The 15,453-nt window shown below is 36.2% G+C and overlaps 1 protein-coding gene across 2 annotated transcripts in view; it reads left to right on the top strand.

Moving 5' to 3' along the window:
• ATRNL1 (attractin like 1) overlaps positions 1-13,557 on the top strand; it is a 525,096-nt gene extending 511,539 nt beyond the window's left edge. For both annotated transcript variants that reach the window (XM_037400754.1, XM_037400753.1), the window contains one exon: positions 11,497-13,557. In XM_037400754.1, the coding sequence (XP_037256651.1) occupies positions 11,497-11,621 (125 nt within the window). In that variant the 3' untranslated portion in view covers positions 11,622-13,557. The remainder of the gene's footprint in view (positions 1-11,496) is intronic.
• Positions 13,558-15,453: the final 1,896 nt, after the last annotated feature.

Below are 15,453 nucleotides of genomic sequence, written 5' to 3' on the forward strand. Positions count from 1 at the left end.
TATTATGAAGAACAATGCACAGAATTGCTCAGAATTTTGACTGTTGTCTCAAAGAATTATCCTGATGAGAAAACTGCAAGCAGGGCATGTTTCGTGCCACATCTTCTCCCTGGTTTCATTTCTGCCATTTCTTACTGCCATGACTAGCAATGAGGAAGGGCTGCTGCAGTAACTAACCAATGGTCTACTTCCATTGAGTGCATCTTCTAGGAGCTGACATTGCTGGGAAATGGACTTTATGAGAATTTCTGGGCTGTATTTTCACTTGGTTTCTACCTTTCACTTTCACACCCGTTTAGTAGCATAACTCCTGTTCAACAGGAAATGAGTGAGAGATTTTACTTTGTTGTATGAAAAGACGGTGTGCACATATCTATGCCAAACTTGATACCAAGAGAGGAGTATTTCACAGCTCCTGTATCTCTTGTGGATGTTGTACCTAAAATGTGGTGTGTCAGGAGGATCTTTCTCAGTTTTTTCCAGTTACATCCTGTAGATGCAAAGGAGCATCTACAGGAATGTTTTAAATGTCAAAAGTTACAGTTTGGTAATCATTGTACCAGAACAGTTCTTTAAATTTTTTTAATGGGATTGATAAATGAGAAAATGAGTGCTACTTGTTGGAGTGTGAGTACACACAGAGCTAGGTAACAAGCTGTGATTTTCGACTGTCCGTTTTCTAGCTTTTCCTCTCCAAACCAGGAAGCATGCCTAGGGCATATAATATATTTTCAGTGATACACCATCATAATGTTACTATCTTGCAGTTTCAGGCATTCACTCTACCCGCATATGTCACACAAACAGAAATGGTGCTCTGCTGCTATAATTTTACTGATATTTATCTATATTGACTGTTCAGGACCAAGTGTATGTAATCAATTATGAACATGCTGTGTTTGAAATAGAACCCTGTTTCCACGCATTTTTACAGTAACCAGGTCTAAGTGTGTCATTTTGCCTATTAGAATCACAATATAGTGTTTTCAGTGTAATACCAAAGATTCAGGAAAGAATAAATGAATAGCCGTATAGCTTGCCTGTATATTTGGAATCCTATTCAAAATTATTCTTTCAGTGCTGACCACGATTCTGGCAGGGCCATTTATATAAAATCTTTGGGGTTTAAAATGTTTTATACGGTTTAATATTTTCAGCCTTTTACCAAGCTTTTCTGCTAGAATTAATAAAAATCAATGTTCTGATGGAGCCACCCCTGATACGGACAGCAGGGCACTTGTGGGTGTTGTTCTTTTTTTTGTTTTTCTATTCTCAGGCATTAATAGGTACTGAAACTACATACACCCTTGTGTTAGAGATCCTGAGGACCTTGCAATTGTCACTTTAGTAACATTTCAAAATATGGTTCAAAATTCTGGGCACGCTTTCTGTCCTGTTGACTTAATTCTGTCTTACACTCCCAAGCTTGTTTGTTTAGTCAGAATGACTGCTGGCTATGTAGTTGGGGACGTACTGAATGTCTAATTGTGGAAATCAGCAGAATACTAAAAAAGTGGCATTGTTATTTGGCCAGAACCAAATTACAAGCCAAACAGTGGTTAGAGCAATGATATATTGCAGCAGTATGTTGGAAATGGGAAACAAGTGCAGTACTTCGTCAGCCTTCGAAAGCAAAACTTGTGAGAATGCATTATGGGAAAGCACTGCAGATATCATGCCTACTTCTGATTAAGCTGCAAGCCTATTGAATTTCTGGTGAAGTATAATAATTTGTTTGTATGAACATATTCATCACTTTCTGGTTTAAATAAAATTTTTGACAGGGGAAAAAAACCCAGCACCTGCAAAATAAAGGTGCAAGAGAGAGTGAAACAGCATCTTGGAGGATTATTGCTCTAATCTTCTTCCTTAAAAGTAAATGATAATGTAAGTGGTATTGTTTTATCTCAAAGGGGGGCAGAATTGGCCCCTCTTGGGCCCTTAAACCTATTGTCTTTAAGGTTGTGTGGTTTGTCTTGAAAAGGAGAGTATTAAGCTGCAAATCTGACAATACATGGTATCAACCAGATGGGACATTAGGGAGGTATTCACAAAAACTGAATTTCACCAGCTGAGGTTAATCACCCTGGGTTTCCTCTGCAGACAGAAAGAGATCTGCTTTAAATCACCCCCTGCAAGTAGGGCCCCTCTGGAGGGGAGCAAACCCCAGTGAATGCCTCTGCCTTTTCTCCTTCGAACTGCTCGGAGTGCTCAGTTGTGTCTGAACCTTCTCTCTGTTTCCCAGATACTCACACACATGCATGTGCGCACACATGTGCAGATATTCTGATTACTTAATTACTTGAGATGATAGTTCAGCACTGATATTAATGGAGGGGCAATCACATTCTGTTTATCCAAATGGATGAACCTCCGTCTCACAGGTGTTCATCCTACTCATGGTGTTTAGTAAAGTTTTAGCTTTCATCGCAGTGGTTAGAGTCCAACTGCACAAATGGATTTGGGTAAAAAGCTTTAAAACTGTCATAACTCAAGCTCACTGGTTTTTACAGTTTTCATATCTTCATTTTTCTCTGATTGGCATGCATGGTCTCAATAAAAGTAGGTTGCTGAATATAGAGACAAAGAGTAAAATGATGCTGTACAAGTAACCTCAAGCGTACTGGTCTGGAGGAGGCTTTTGTGATCCAAATGTCTCTAATTACAATAGAGAGGTTCATAAACTAACCCCAACTGGGTCACAGCTGTGATACCAACTTCTAAACAAAACTAATTATAATTTTGTTTATATTAAACCAGGTATTGCTAAAAGTAAATGAAAATAGCGCTTCTTCAGTACTCCAAGTAGATTTTTTTCTCTCCTACAGAAATAGGTTTACAAGACCAAATTAGATTCTGGCATGATTAATGTATCTCACCAAATTCTTGCAGAGTAGCAAATTAGTTTATAGTGATTTTCTTGAAAACAAATTAAACGGCTGCACAACATCACAAGAATAGAGATGTTTTTCATAACATATGGATAAATGATTCCATGGAAAGGAGATGTAATCAAACTCAAAATGTAATCCAAATGTTTCAAATATTAGTGTCCATTACAGAAACCTGTGTAATTACTTGCATTTTAACACATGATGTGTAATATGCAGTGGGGGAGCATCAAGGAATTAATCTGCATGAGGTTTGCACATATTCTAAGCAGTTTATTCCTTTTTCAATGTTTTTAACAGCCATCAGTTAAAACCCAAACCTCTTGTTTTGCTAATAACTAAGCAATTATTTTGTGAATTATAGGTGATCTGCCATTCCTGTACTTGATAGCTAGCTTTCTGAAAATGTAACGTATCCTATAAATTTGCTTCCCCCCCAAAAAAAATGTAAATATATTTTGCCACTGAAATGCTTGTCAGAGTCTCTGCAACTTATATTCAAGAAATGCAGGGTAGAAAAAGTCTGATCACGTGCATAATTATCTATGCAGTAATTACTTGTTGCTTATTTTTTAATATATAAAAGGGAAAGGAAAAAAAAAGCACATAAAAATCTGCCATCAGCCATGTTGAGAATGACAATGCAACAGTTGGGTCCGTTCTCAGATTTCTATAATTACCATTTGTGGTCCAAGGTCCAAAAATCACAATAATGGAATAAAATTATAAACTAACAATAGATCACTTATCTGTAACTACTGCCAAGATAAAACTTCTTAGATAAAAACATCAAGATGTTTTAATTCTCTTAGTTCTGCTATTCTGTGAGAATATATTTCCTGGCTAAATGTGATGCCTGCTTTATTAATTGAAATTTAGTACTGATAAGTATTGCAGCTTTAGGAGCTATTACTAAACTAGTCTAAACATAACTGTTTCCCAATCCTACCGTAATATCTGAAGTGAGTCAATAAGAGGTTTTGAGAAGAAGTTTCTATCTTCAGAGTCAGCAGTCAACTACTTTTTTTTTTGTTTGTTTTAAGTCTTTGGAGTCAGTCATATTCTTAATATCACTGGACCAGGAGCCCCAAGGAATAGGGTCCAAGAAAGATGATATACCTAGTAATGTCGTTTAACCATTATAGCTTAAGGTGTGCTTTACTCTTCGGATTTAAACGGGTTTTTTGGCAAAGCAAGGTGTCAGAGATCTTGGGAAAGTATCTGTAGTCCAGTTTTTTCCTTTATTTATACACAATGCATATATTTGACTTTAATGGAAGTCTGTATTCCACACACTTGGGTCTGGGTTACCGTTCACCAACAGGTAAGGTTACAGACCAGTTTTATGTAGTTTATTTCTCATTCCCACAATGTATTACATTTATTCATATTAGTTTATATTCCACCATTTTCCCCTGAGTCTGTGTCAATGACACCGTCACCCTTGCTGTCTCTCTGGTCTCACCCACATGTTCTTTGACTATCATTCCTTTGCTTCCTCGCCACCAGAGCTCACAGTCTTGCTGAATGCTGCTCCTGCAGCCTCTCCAAAGCACCACCTTCCCTCTGTATCACAGAACAAAAGCCCTTGCCCAGGACTTCTGCAGCTTACTTCTGAATTACTGCCACAGTGAACAACTACTGTCTTAACCACGTTTATTTCAGATCTTTTTCTTGACCATTTTTTTTTAACCACAGGAATAATTTTTAGTAGTTCCACACTCTCCTTTTTCCTATTGACTCAAATATCATTATTCATCTTCAAGACCTGCCATGACTTTCCTTTCCCCACCTATCATCTGTTACGCAGTTTCAGAGAGGTCCTCTCCTGCTGAGGTCAGCCATTATCTCAGCCTTCTTCTTCCACTTGTTAAGTAAGTACATTTCTGCTTCCACACATGCTGCCTTCCTTGGGCAGTCTGATGGGCGTACAGGTCTGACGGTGCTGTCCAGCTAAATGCAATAATCTCATATTAGCTCCTTTTAAAAGTAATCAGTGAAGGAGCAATGGAGGGAACTGGGGTTGTTCGGCCTGGAGGAAAAGGAGGCTGAGGGGAGACCTTACAGCTCTCTACAGCCACCTGAAAGGAGGCTGCAGGCAGGTGGGGTCAGTCTCTTCCCCAAGTAACAAGCAACAGGACAAGAGGAAAAAGCCTCAAGTTGCACCAAGGTAGGTTTAGGTTGGGTATTAGGAAAAATTGCTTCACCAAAAGAGTTGTCAAACACTGGCACAGGCTGCCCAGTGGTTAAGTCACCATTCCCGGAGGTATTTAAAAGATGTGTAGATGTGGTGCTTAGGGACAGGGTTTAGTGGTGGACTTGGTAGTGCTGGGTTAACGGTCAGACTCTATGATCTTGAGGGTCCTTTCCAAACTAAACAGTTGTTTGATTATACGATTCTTGTGTTCCAGGACTGCTTGAGTTGAGACAAGAGGGTGGGAGAAAAAACTTCAGCTAATCAACATTAGGTTGGACCAATCCCACTACCATAGCATCTCCCACTCCTCAGTAGGTCCTCTTCATCAGTATAGTGTGTTTGCCCTGCTGAACAGACAAGAGCTATCCCAAAGTGTGTAGTCAATCCCTGCCTGTCCATAGCCAGCGAGACCCAACAGCTCCTGCGGTCTGGTGGGCTGGACAGTGTAAAGCCACCAGGTGCTGTACAGACCTGGGTTACAGACTAAACTACAGATACCTCACACTGAAAGGGAAGGGGAAACCGCCTGAACACATACCAAAAGAGTCACAACCAGCCCCTTGGAGCACAGGTATTTCACACAAATATGTAGGGCCATTTCCTTTTCTAAATTAAATTTGGGAAAGGCTGAACATTTCGTAAAAGATCCTTTCTTGTATGGTCTGCATGTCCCACAAACTGACAGCAAGTAATTTATAAGTCTGTTCTGGGAATAAGAGTTTCTTAGCCCCTTATAGATAGCTGTTATTACTAAATACTAAGGGTATAATACAAAAGGACCATGACATCTCCTCTCTACTAAGTGTGTGGCTATTTAATTCCACGCTAACATTATTTAGTTTATTATTGTTATGGTTTAAGCTCAGTCTTGTATTTTACTTATTTAATTAAGTTATATGCCTAAGAAAAGGGAAACATACCTCCTGGACTCTTGGCTGTCTTCCCATCTAGCAAAAATCATCGCTGAAAAAAATTGATGAGGTTACTTGCCCAAAGTAATTTCCTAGTTAGTTTAGTTTGTTTAATGTATCTTTCTCGTAGTAAGAGTGGTGTCAACTTAAAATACACATCCATGCACCAAACAGGAAGAGAAACAAAAAAAAAAAAAAAAAAAAAAAAGACTTTGTGATTTTGCAGCGCTGTCAACTTTTTTTTGTCCTTTTTGAAAAAATCTAATTGAAATAATTTAAAAAAAAAAATCAATATACAGGTTATCAAGATACTTATTCTTCTTGGCAGTTGCTTATGATTGTTTTTCTTTGTGACTAGGTCCATGATCTCTGGATATTGTCTAGGCACACTTGCCAGATCAGGGCCCTCAGATACTCATGAAGGATTTGACTGTTCTGTGACCTGGAAATGAACTTTGCTCTCCTGTGGTATGCAGTGGTTCCTCTAGCCATGTACAGTCTTGAACTTCCAATGACTCTTAATTTTTCTCCTGGAAAGTAAGCACTTGAGTATCAGGTCTGTACGTGGTTAGGAGAAGGTTTTGTGGATCATGCCTTTGAAGGCCAAATTTTATTCTGGTTACATTTTCTGTGCCTTTTGGATATCTTCCAACACAACTTGACCTATAGTACAGGAGTGTGTAGGACAAACAACGTTCTGGCCTTTTCAGTCATGAAAATTAATCATGAGTTAGTCTACTTGGAGAAAGTTTGGTTGAGAAAACAGGAAAAGTATAGGAAGTGCTGGACAATCTTGAAAATGTTACCAAACTACTAAACTGAATAAGAGTATTCCTAGCACAATGCCTCATAGAAAATGGGAAGATTTTTTCAGTGGGTACTCAGAAACACTTGCCTAGTAACAACCTTCTTGAAAGCTATGTTTCTCCACCATTACAGACATTATAGCTGACGTATATACTTCCTGTGAAGAATAAATGTGCACAGTCCTGGTATGCATCCATAAAGGTTATGGTGAATGTGATCTTCTTCATCAAATTAAGAAATAGCTAGTACAAAACTGTGTTATGAACAAGGTGGGTTTGTATGTGTGTCATTTATACACACAAAACATACATTGTGTATTTAAAAACAGTTCTTTATAGACTTGCAATAATGATAAATGACAGAACTCATCAAAATTCCCTACACAATAAAGGATAGTTTTATTGGTGAGCATGAAATTGTCTTCACTGGCTTCACTGTGTGCTACGGTCACCTTCATGAGGTACTAGAATCTGTAATTCTCATCACTTAGTATGTATTCAAACTGCTTCCATCCATTTGTACAGATATTCATGGGCATTGCATCTTCTACAATGGAAAGACTTTGAATAACAGACCCTTTATGATAAAAGGACTCTGTCCACTATTAGGTGAGCATGTACAGTGAGATATCTTTAAAGAATCAACAGATGGAAGTAACATGAAGACTGCTGGGTGATGAAGGGTGAAGCTATAACTTTAATAGTATAATATTTACCCAGTCTTTTCTGTTGAAGTCTCTCTGTATGGCAGCTATCATTGTATTTTCATTGCTTAAGGTCACCTTAAGCAATGACTATAATTTTGGTTAAAACGTCAAACAAATCTAATTGATCTACCTGAGTTGTAGTTATTTTCTTCAGCTTTCTGAATGTTCTGATTCTGCGTAACAACGAAAATGTGTATAATTTAATCAAATGAAGACTTCTATCAAAATTTTATCTCTGAATAATACATATTTAAATTGGAAAAAAAAATCTAGGTTTTTTTACATATTTAAATTGAAAAAAACATTTACCTGCCTAACCATGAATCCGAGGTCATTCTTTGTTCCCTTACTTTTAAAAAAGGGTTTAGTAAGAACTCAATGCATTTCTCATTAAAATGAACAATAGAGGAGGAAAAAAGGTTTTAAATATGCACACCAGCATGTAAAAGTAACTTCTTCAATGTAAGGTTTTTTCCTACTTTGAGAGATAGTGTAGCCTTACATCAGTTCAAATGTAGCTGTATACAATCAGAGGAAAAATGTTTAAACATCCCAGCATGGGTATTTCCATTTAAATCTGATTACAGTGAAATAAAACTGTAGCTATTAAAGGTTTAGAAGAACTACAAATACAAGCAGTAAAAGAAGACAGTTAGTAAATGAGGTAGTAAAACATTTCAGCAGGGCAAACAGTTTATAGCACTCAGCCTTCCTGTAGCAGACTGTGCTATTCACCACAGACCCGTGCACTGTTCCCTGAACTGCACTTAAACCTGCAATTAACCTTTCACGCCTAATGAAGCTGTTTTGCTGCAAAATTAAAATATATAGTACTGCCTGTTTTTACGGAGACAGGGAGGAGAGGATCTCAAAATGAATGACTTTTTCAGATGCTTTTGTTCAAATGCAGAATTGAAGTGCTGTTTGTATACAAATCGCAAATGTGCTTTTCAAGGCAATCTCATTTGATGTGCTGTATTTTATTCTTCTACTTATTAATTGTTTTGCATTATTGTAAAAAAAAAAACCAACCAACAAACAACTAAGAAAAAACCCCAACCACAAACAAAAAATTCACACACCAGTAATTTTATGATTAGACACTTACTTCCTGACAATAAACTATTACCATTTAACTTCCATTAGGAAAAACAATAGTTTTGCTAAAGAAAACCAAGCTCATATTCTTTCTCTGGTATTTCTCTCACTGTGGGTGCAATTATCTCTTAAAAAAAAATTACTTTCCACTTATGTATTTGACTGGGCTCACTTCTTAGTGATCTTCCCATACCTACTCTTAAAAGAAGCTAGAGGTTGTTTTAGCATACAACTAGGTCAGGTTATTTCTATAACATTTAGTACAAAAACAACCTAAACTTAAAAATAGGTTCAGTTCTGCAGCTAAGCTTGAATTTCCTAAATTAGTATTTCCTAAACTAGTAGAGGTGACCCATCAATTCGCCATGTGGGATGCTTACTGATTCCAGTATTCCTTCCTACCACCTCACTCAAGAGTCAGAAGCAACCAGAGACCATGTATTGGTTTGGAAAATACCAGTCTGGATGGTAGGTAGGATATTTAAATGGCAGCATTCAGGGAAGGCAGGTACATGTAATAACTTCTGAACTGAGGTAACAAATACAGAGCACTATAAGATTTACAGTTCCAAATTTAATGACTATAAATGTATTCACATTTGTTGTTTAGATACAAAACCTGCAAAATATAGGGAATGTTTTGGTATTTTTTGTTTAATGAATATTTAAGCCACAGCATTTTTATCAAATCTTCTGTTGTATTTTGATGTAAATTTTGCTTGCTTGCAGTGTCTGCGCATCGGCTTGACTTGCTAAATGAGATTCCTTTAGACTGCCACTCTGAAATAATGAATTGTTCCCCCAGTTAATTGTATTGCTTTGATAACAAGGAACTATGCTGGGCGTAGAGAACATAATAAATGAATTTCATCAGATGATTTGTGTGACATTTTGAAAAATGATCTTGTGTAGTGACCCAATTTTAATGGTACTCTAACAGCATGCCAGTATATCCCAGTATGCAGCAGTAGCTCTGAAGGAAATAGTTCTTCCTTTTTGTTGGTTGTTACATAAAGTGAGGTTAGCATCATATCTCCAAGTATATTTTAAAATATCTTATAAAAAAATGGAAAATCTGTTTTCATAAAAACATTGTTTCTATTTGGCATACTCCCTTAGCTTAGCTCTTGGAGAGAGGATCACATGTAAGCAACTGAACCATCAAAATGTTATTTAGGTTTTATCCCTGAATTTGCTAATAGCAGATACTGATGATACTTTAAAGGTGCCTCAAAGATTTCAAAAATTTAATTTATCAAAGTCCAATTTAAGGCATCACTAGCCCATGCCAGGAAATATATGCGTATGTGAGAAAAATGACTTACTTAATCTTGGCTTCTACAGATCCTGAAATTTAGCAATGATAATTGTACTTAACATTTTACAGTATAGTGCTGGGCATTTTCAAAAAGCTGTATGCACTTTAATTAATTCTTGTTGCATTTTTGTGAATTAAGAAGGTAGTCTTACAGTGCAATAGCATAGACTTTTTCAGGAAACTGGAAACCTGAAGTGATTCTGACGGTGTATCATATACTAAGAAAGAAGCCTGTACAAACACTTGGAAGTGAAAAATATTTTTTGCACAGTTTCTTTGTAGATAAGTGTTGCAACAAGGGATTGGATGGCAAATACTGCAAAATTGGATTCTGTAATAGATAAACTGACTTTGATATTGGCCTGAGTAAAAAAGTAGAGACTGCCTGTTAAACATGGTGAAAAGTATTTCCAAAGGTTTCCTCCTGGAGTAGTACTGTTATTGGTTAGAGACAGATGTATGGGGCAGCGTGGAGAACCAGCACCATCTTTACCTGCCTTATGTGTATATACAGATGTGCTTTTGCAGATATAAGTGTCAGGGACATGGTTTAGTGGTGGACTTCGCAGCTAGGATACCAGTTGGACTCAATGGTTTTACAGGTCTTTACCCACCTAAATGATTCTGATTCTATGGTTCTATGGTTTTGTTGCAGCTGTGGTGCAGAACATACGAATGATGTGAATACTCCTAACCCATTGCAATATCACCTTGTGTGAATTTAAAAATTCAGAGCTACCATGTATTAAGTGTGTTGTCAATGACAGCATTTCAGCAGGAGTCAGTCATTTCTAGCAAGTACGCAGCAACAAGCAAATGGAAGAGTAAATTCTCAAACTACTCATTTCCTAAGAAATGCCGGCCCACGCCCATTGTAATACCCTGTTAAGATTATAACAGGTCATGAAATATCAACAACTTAACCAGAATCTGAAAAAGAAGAGTTTTGGTGAGTTGACAACATTTAGAATTTATCCAGGCCAACGTCATCACAGCGCCCTGTCTGTTCACAAAGCCATGCATTCTGGAAGGATTTTTTTCCTATCTTTTTGTTTATGGTAAATGCTAACCTCTGAATATTCCCAGATTAGGAAAGCATATATATTGCAAATGCAATTATTCAAGGATCCATTTTGTCTTAACTGTGGTCTCCATGTCTCTCTTTATTTCTGATTTAAGAGTTTCATCCATTTCTAAATGCAATGCAGAGACATTTAATGAGAGAAAAACCATGTCAGAGAGCTGCCAGTCCATATAACCAAGAAAATGGTGATAAAGAGAGGTGATGCTCAGATCACGCAACAAATCAATAAGAGACTTAAATGGAACTCAGTTCTCCTGATTTCCAGTCTGATGTCTTAACTGCACTTTTTTTCTTCCTCTGTTTCCTCACCGTTGTTACCAGGTAGCATTTTAGAAAGTGAGAACTTGTTATCTAACTCTGAAATAAAATTGACCACTTCTGGGAAAGTACAAAAACTTGGCATGAAAGGAACCATCCCACTGCTCTGGAACTCTTCTCAGGAATGCTGGCATTAAATTTTGTTTTTCGTGTATTTATCTTACAGGTCTTGCAATTGCAAGTGCACTGATAGACATTTCACAACAGAAGCCTGCGGACTGTAAAGATAAGAGTTCAGGAGTCAGAAATCGAAAACATCATCTTTCAACACGTCAAGGAACTTGTGTCTGAGATTCAAAAACTACAATTGTATATTCTGTACTGTTTTCTTTTTAAATGGCTTCCATTGAAAGCTATACTACAGCCTCAGTTTTTATGGAGGCAAATCTATGAATGAACGTGTGAGGTACTGTGCTCTGTTATAGTCACACAGCCTACTATACCCCATAGCAGAACAAACTTATGGTAGGTATGAGTATGTTTGATGAGCTTTAATAGAAAGAGTGGATCCTGCTATCAAGAAAATATTAAATAAAATACCTATTATTCTTCATCCTGACCATATCAGAGCAGGGAAAATCCTTGAACAGAACTAGGAAAAACTGTACATTGTTTTGTAATGTAGAAGAGAATTGTATAATTGAAAACTAAGCAAATTCCAGGAAACTAAAGGACATTTTTGTATAGCTTAATGTAACAATGAAAATTGTACAGTTCTTTCCTTGTAATCAGCATTAAGATTTCTTTCTAGGAAGCAGGAACTAAACAGGATCATTTGGATTTTAATGTTCTTTTATCGTTGCCTGAAATAGGTAGGCAGCTTTTGAATTTAACAAAAGTGCAACCCAAGAACACCATATATAATATCTGAAAGATAATACCATAAAAAAACCTTGATTTGAGCATTTCATTATTACTTTTCTTTACTGTGCAAAAGCCTCAGAAACATAATCTGGGCTGCAACAAAGTGGTGGGTGGGCTTTCACGTCTCTGTACCTAAGAGTCTATTCTGAATTCTGAATGATATATCTTACAAAAAGCGCATGTGGGTCCTCCACACCAGCTAACTGATTAGCAAAATTAATTGAGTATGGAAAAGCTGCTTCTGCAATACAGTTTGGGTTTTTTTCCAAGAGAGTCTCTAAGATTGCAAATCTAGGGAGAGTTTAACTTGCTGTTATTCCACTTGATTCAATTTCAATATTGAAATTTGCTAGTGTCTATATATCTTTCTGACCTCCAAGCAGAAGGGAATCCCAGCCTGCACTTTGACCCTTGTTTTTATAATAAAGTATAGATTTCCTCCCAGTGGCAGAATTTCATCTTATTCTCACTTTCACACCAGTTAAGGAATTACCCTGCGTAACAAATAATTAATAAATATTCAGAAATCCAAGTTGCTTCCAACAGTGGTTCTTGAATCCAATATCCAGTATGGAACCTTACACGGTTAGTACTCAGCAACAAAAAGCAGATTAAAGAGTTTCTATATGACATTAATCTTTTGGGAGCTCAGTCACCACAACAGGCAACCTAGCAAACAGCTTTAATGGCCCTCAGTCTTTTTATTTACTCAAAATTCATGAGTATACAAAAGGGTAAGAGAATGCTAAGGGGTAGGTAGCAGACGTGTCATATTCTCATTTACGCATTACACATTGACAGCAGTATAGTATGAAAATAGTAGTTTTGTTCAAGCTTGTTGAAAGTATAGTTTCTCAACTCCAGATTCGCCACCATACTAGTACAGGAGAGCGATACAGAGGTATAAACACCTCATGTAATGATAGACTTTTGGTAAATATGAAAGATATAAAAAGATAATTGATGTTTACTACTATATCTGTATTTTTCATGTTCTTTTTATTTCAGTAGGATGATGACATTTTACTGTTTATAGTTGACTACATAGTTACTTGCATGCCATGGTGGTGCAGTAGCGGTAATAAAGCCCTGTTGTGAGTTGTGTTTATTTTGTAATGCCATCCATACATAGAAGTACTCAGCTTAAGTTGGATGAGGACTAAATGTAAAAATAACTATAAAAAGGAACGATTGTACAGTATGTAGTTATATCTTATACAGGAATATTAGGTTGCATCTAACCATGACTGCTCTATTGTTTTGATAAATTATGTACTTATCAATTATGGTATAATTATTTCTCAAGCTGGCATGATTGTTTCAGTATTTTCATATCTTAAAATAAGATTATTATCCTAAATAATGCCATCACAATCTTGTGACTTTTATTGCCTTTTCTGACCTCAATTTCTTATATCTTAAAACTTTAAAAATTCATTTCTAAAGTTTCTGCTGGGAACTTTCAATCAGTGCTACTTAGCGTAGGGAAAAGAATGGTCATTTGAAAACAACCCTTTCTGACAGTTTTAAAGTTGATCTCTTCAAATGAATATAAACTGATGGAACTGGTTTGTATGATGCATACACCTATGAAAAGAAAAGAACCACTTGTCTGGAGTATATTCCAAACTCTGTGTTATCCTCAACCTAAACATTTCACGTAAGAAATATACAGTGTGTGTTTTGTGAATGTACTGGAAACCCCATTCACAGAAAGACCATGTAGTCTTGTAGAACAGATTTGACGGCACTTACTCATAAAAGATTACATTCCGCTGTATCTCAACTGGAGTTTGACAAAGACTTGAAAAGCAGGTGTGGGTTTTAAAGAGATTAAAATATTTTATTGCAACACTGAAGATAGGCAAATAGCTATCAGCCATTTTATTGTGTTAACAATTAAAAACATTATTTTATTGTACAAGAAAAGCATGTTTGTCATGAGATCATTCAGCATTTTCATTCACTCTGAGAATGTTTTTTTTTCTAAAGTATCTTTATTCTCCCAGGGTCCCTGATTGCATGCAAATTAGCAAAGTCATATAATAAAAAAAAATCCAAAACAACCTTACATAATGGCCACACTTAAATACCAGAAGTTTGCCGACACATCTCAAACCAAAGTTTCAGAATAACTATTACAGCTTTCCAGTTGAAAGCTACAGAAATAGCATAAAATGTCTGATAACTACATTTTGTTAGTTGTTGGCAAGTGAAAACGTTTTAATAATGACCACTGTATATCAGATGAGATGTTTTATCACCTGTTCACGTTACGATCACTTCATGAAAAAGCCAATTCTTTTAAACCTTCTTCTCCAATTTAATTTTTGAAATCTTACTTAGAGTCAGAAAATGTTGAATGGCTTGTTTTACCCCTAAATGTGATTTATATTCGATGAAAAATAAACAGCTAAGCACTGTTCTGGAAAGTAAGCCCCAGTGAAGTTCTAATTGTCAGGATTCCACATCCACCCCCTCAGTCTGTGGATTCTGCTGAGGGAAACTCAGCAGCTATGAAATACTGTTCAAAATATGAGATAGACTGTCCATGGCAGCATGAGTTCACTGCTTCAGTTCCTCTCTGTACTTGTATTTTTATATAAAGTCCTGAAACTACTTAAATCAAATTTGTGCACATATAAATAACACTTACACAAATACAAATTTCAAATATTTACTTCCATTCATTACATTCCTATGAAATGTAATGAAATTCTAGTTTACCTATACAAAAAAATGGTTACCTGTATGTTGTCACTATTAAACATGATATCTAAAGAAAAGGACCAAATTCTAGATATATTAAGGCATGAAGATACCATTAGTGAAGAGCACTCAGATTCATCTGATTTGAAAAATCTTCATAGCTGCTTGCTCTCTTTATAGTTAGAGTCCCCTCTCATCTTCCCAAGTCAAAAACATGTGGACAAGTTCAGAACAGGATATGGAAATTTTTTATGTGTAAAATCTGCAGCAATAATTATTTTCTAAATAATCTAGAGAGCTGGAATCCTGATGGTAAGAATTTTAGTTTGGGATCGCTTTAATATATGTTCATTCTTTAAGCGTAATAACTTTCACAGTATTCATCTAAATTATAAAATCATTATGTATCTAATTTCATTACCAGTTTTTTAAAAGTATCTGAAAGGTTTCTTGAAATAAAGGAAAAGTCTCTGTTAAAGGTAATTAACAATCCCTTTCTTTTTTTAAGTAAAGTTATCCTATCCAGAATGCTTGACATTACTGGGGAAAA

Source organism: Falco rusticolus, chromosome 9, assembly GCF_015220075.1.
Source record: "Falco rusticolus isolate bFalRus1 chromosome 9, bFalRus1.pri, whole genome shotgun sequence".
NCBI classification, from domain to species: Eukaryota; Metazoa; Chordata; class Aves; order Falconiformes; family Falconidae; genus Falco; species Falco rusticolus.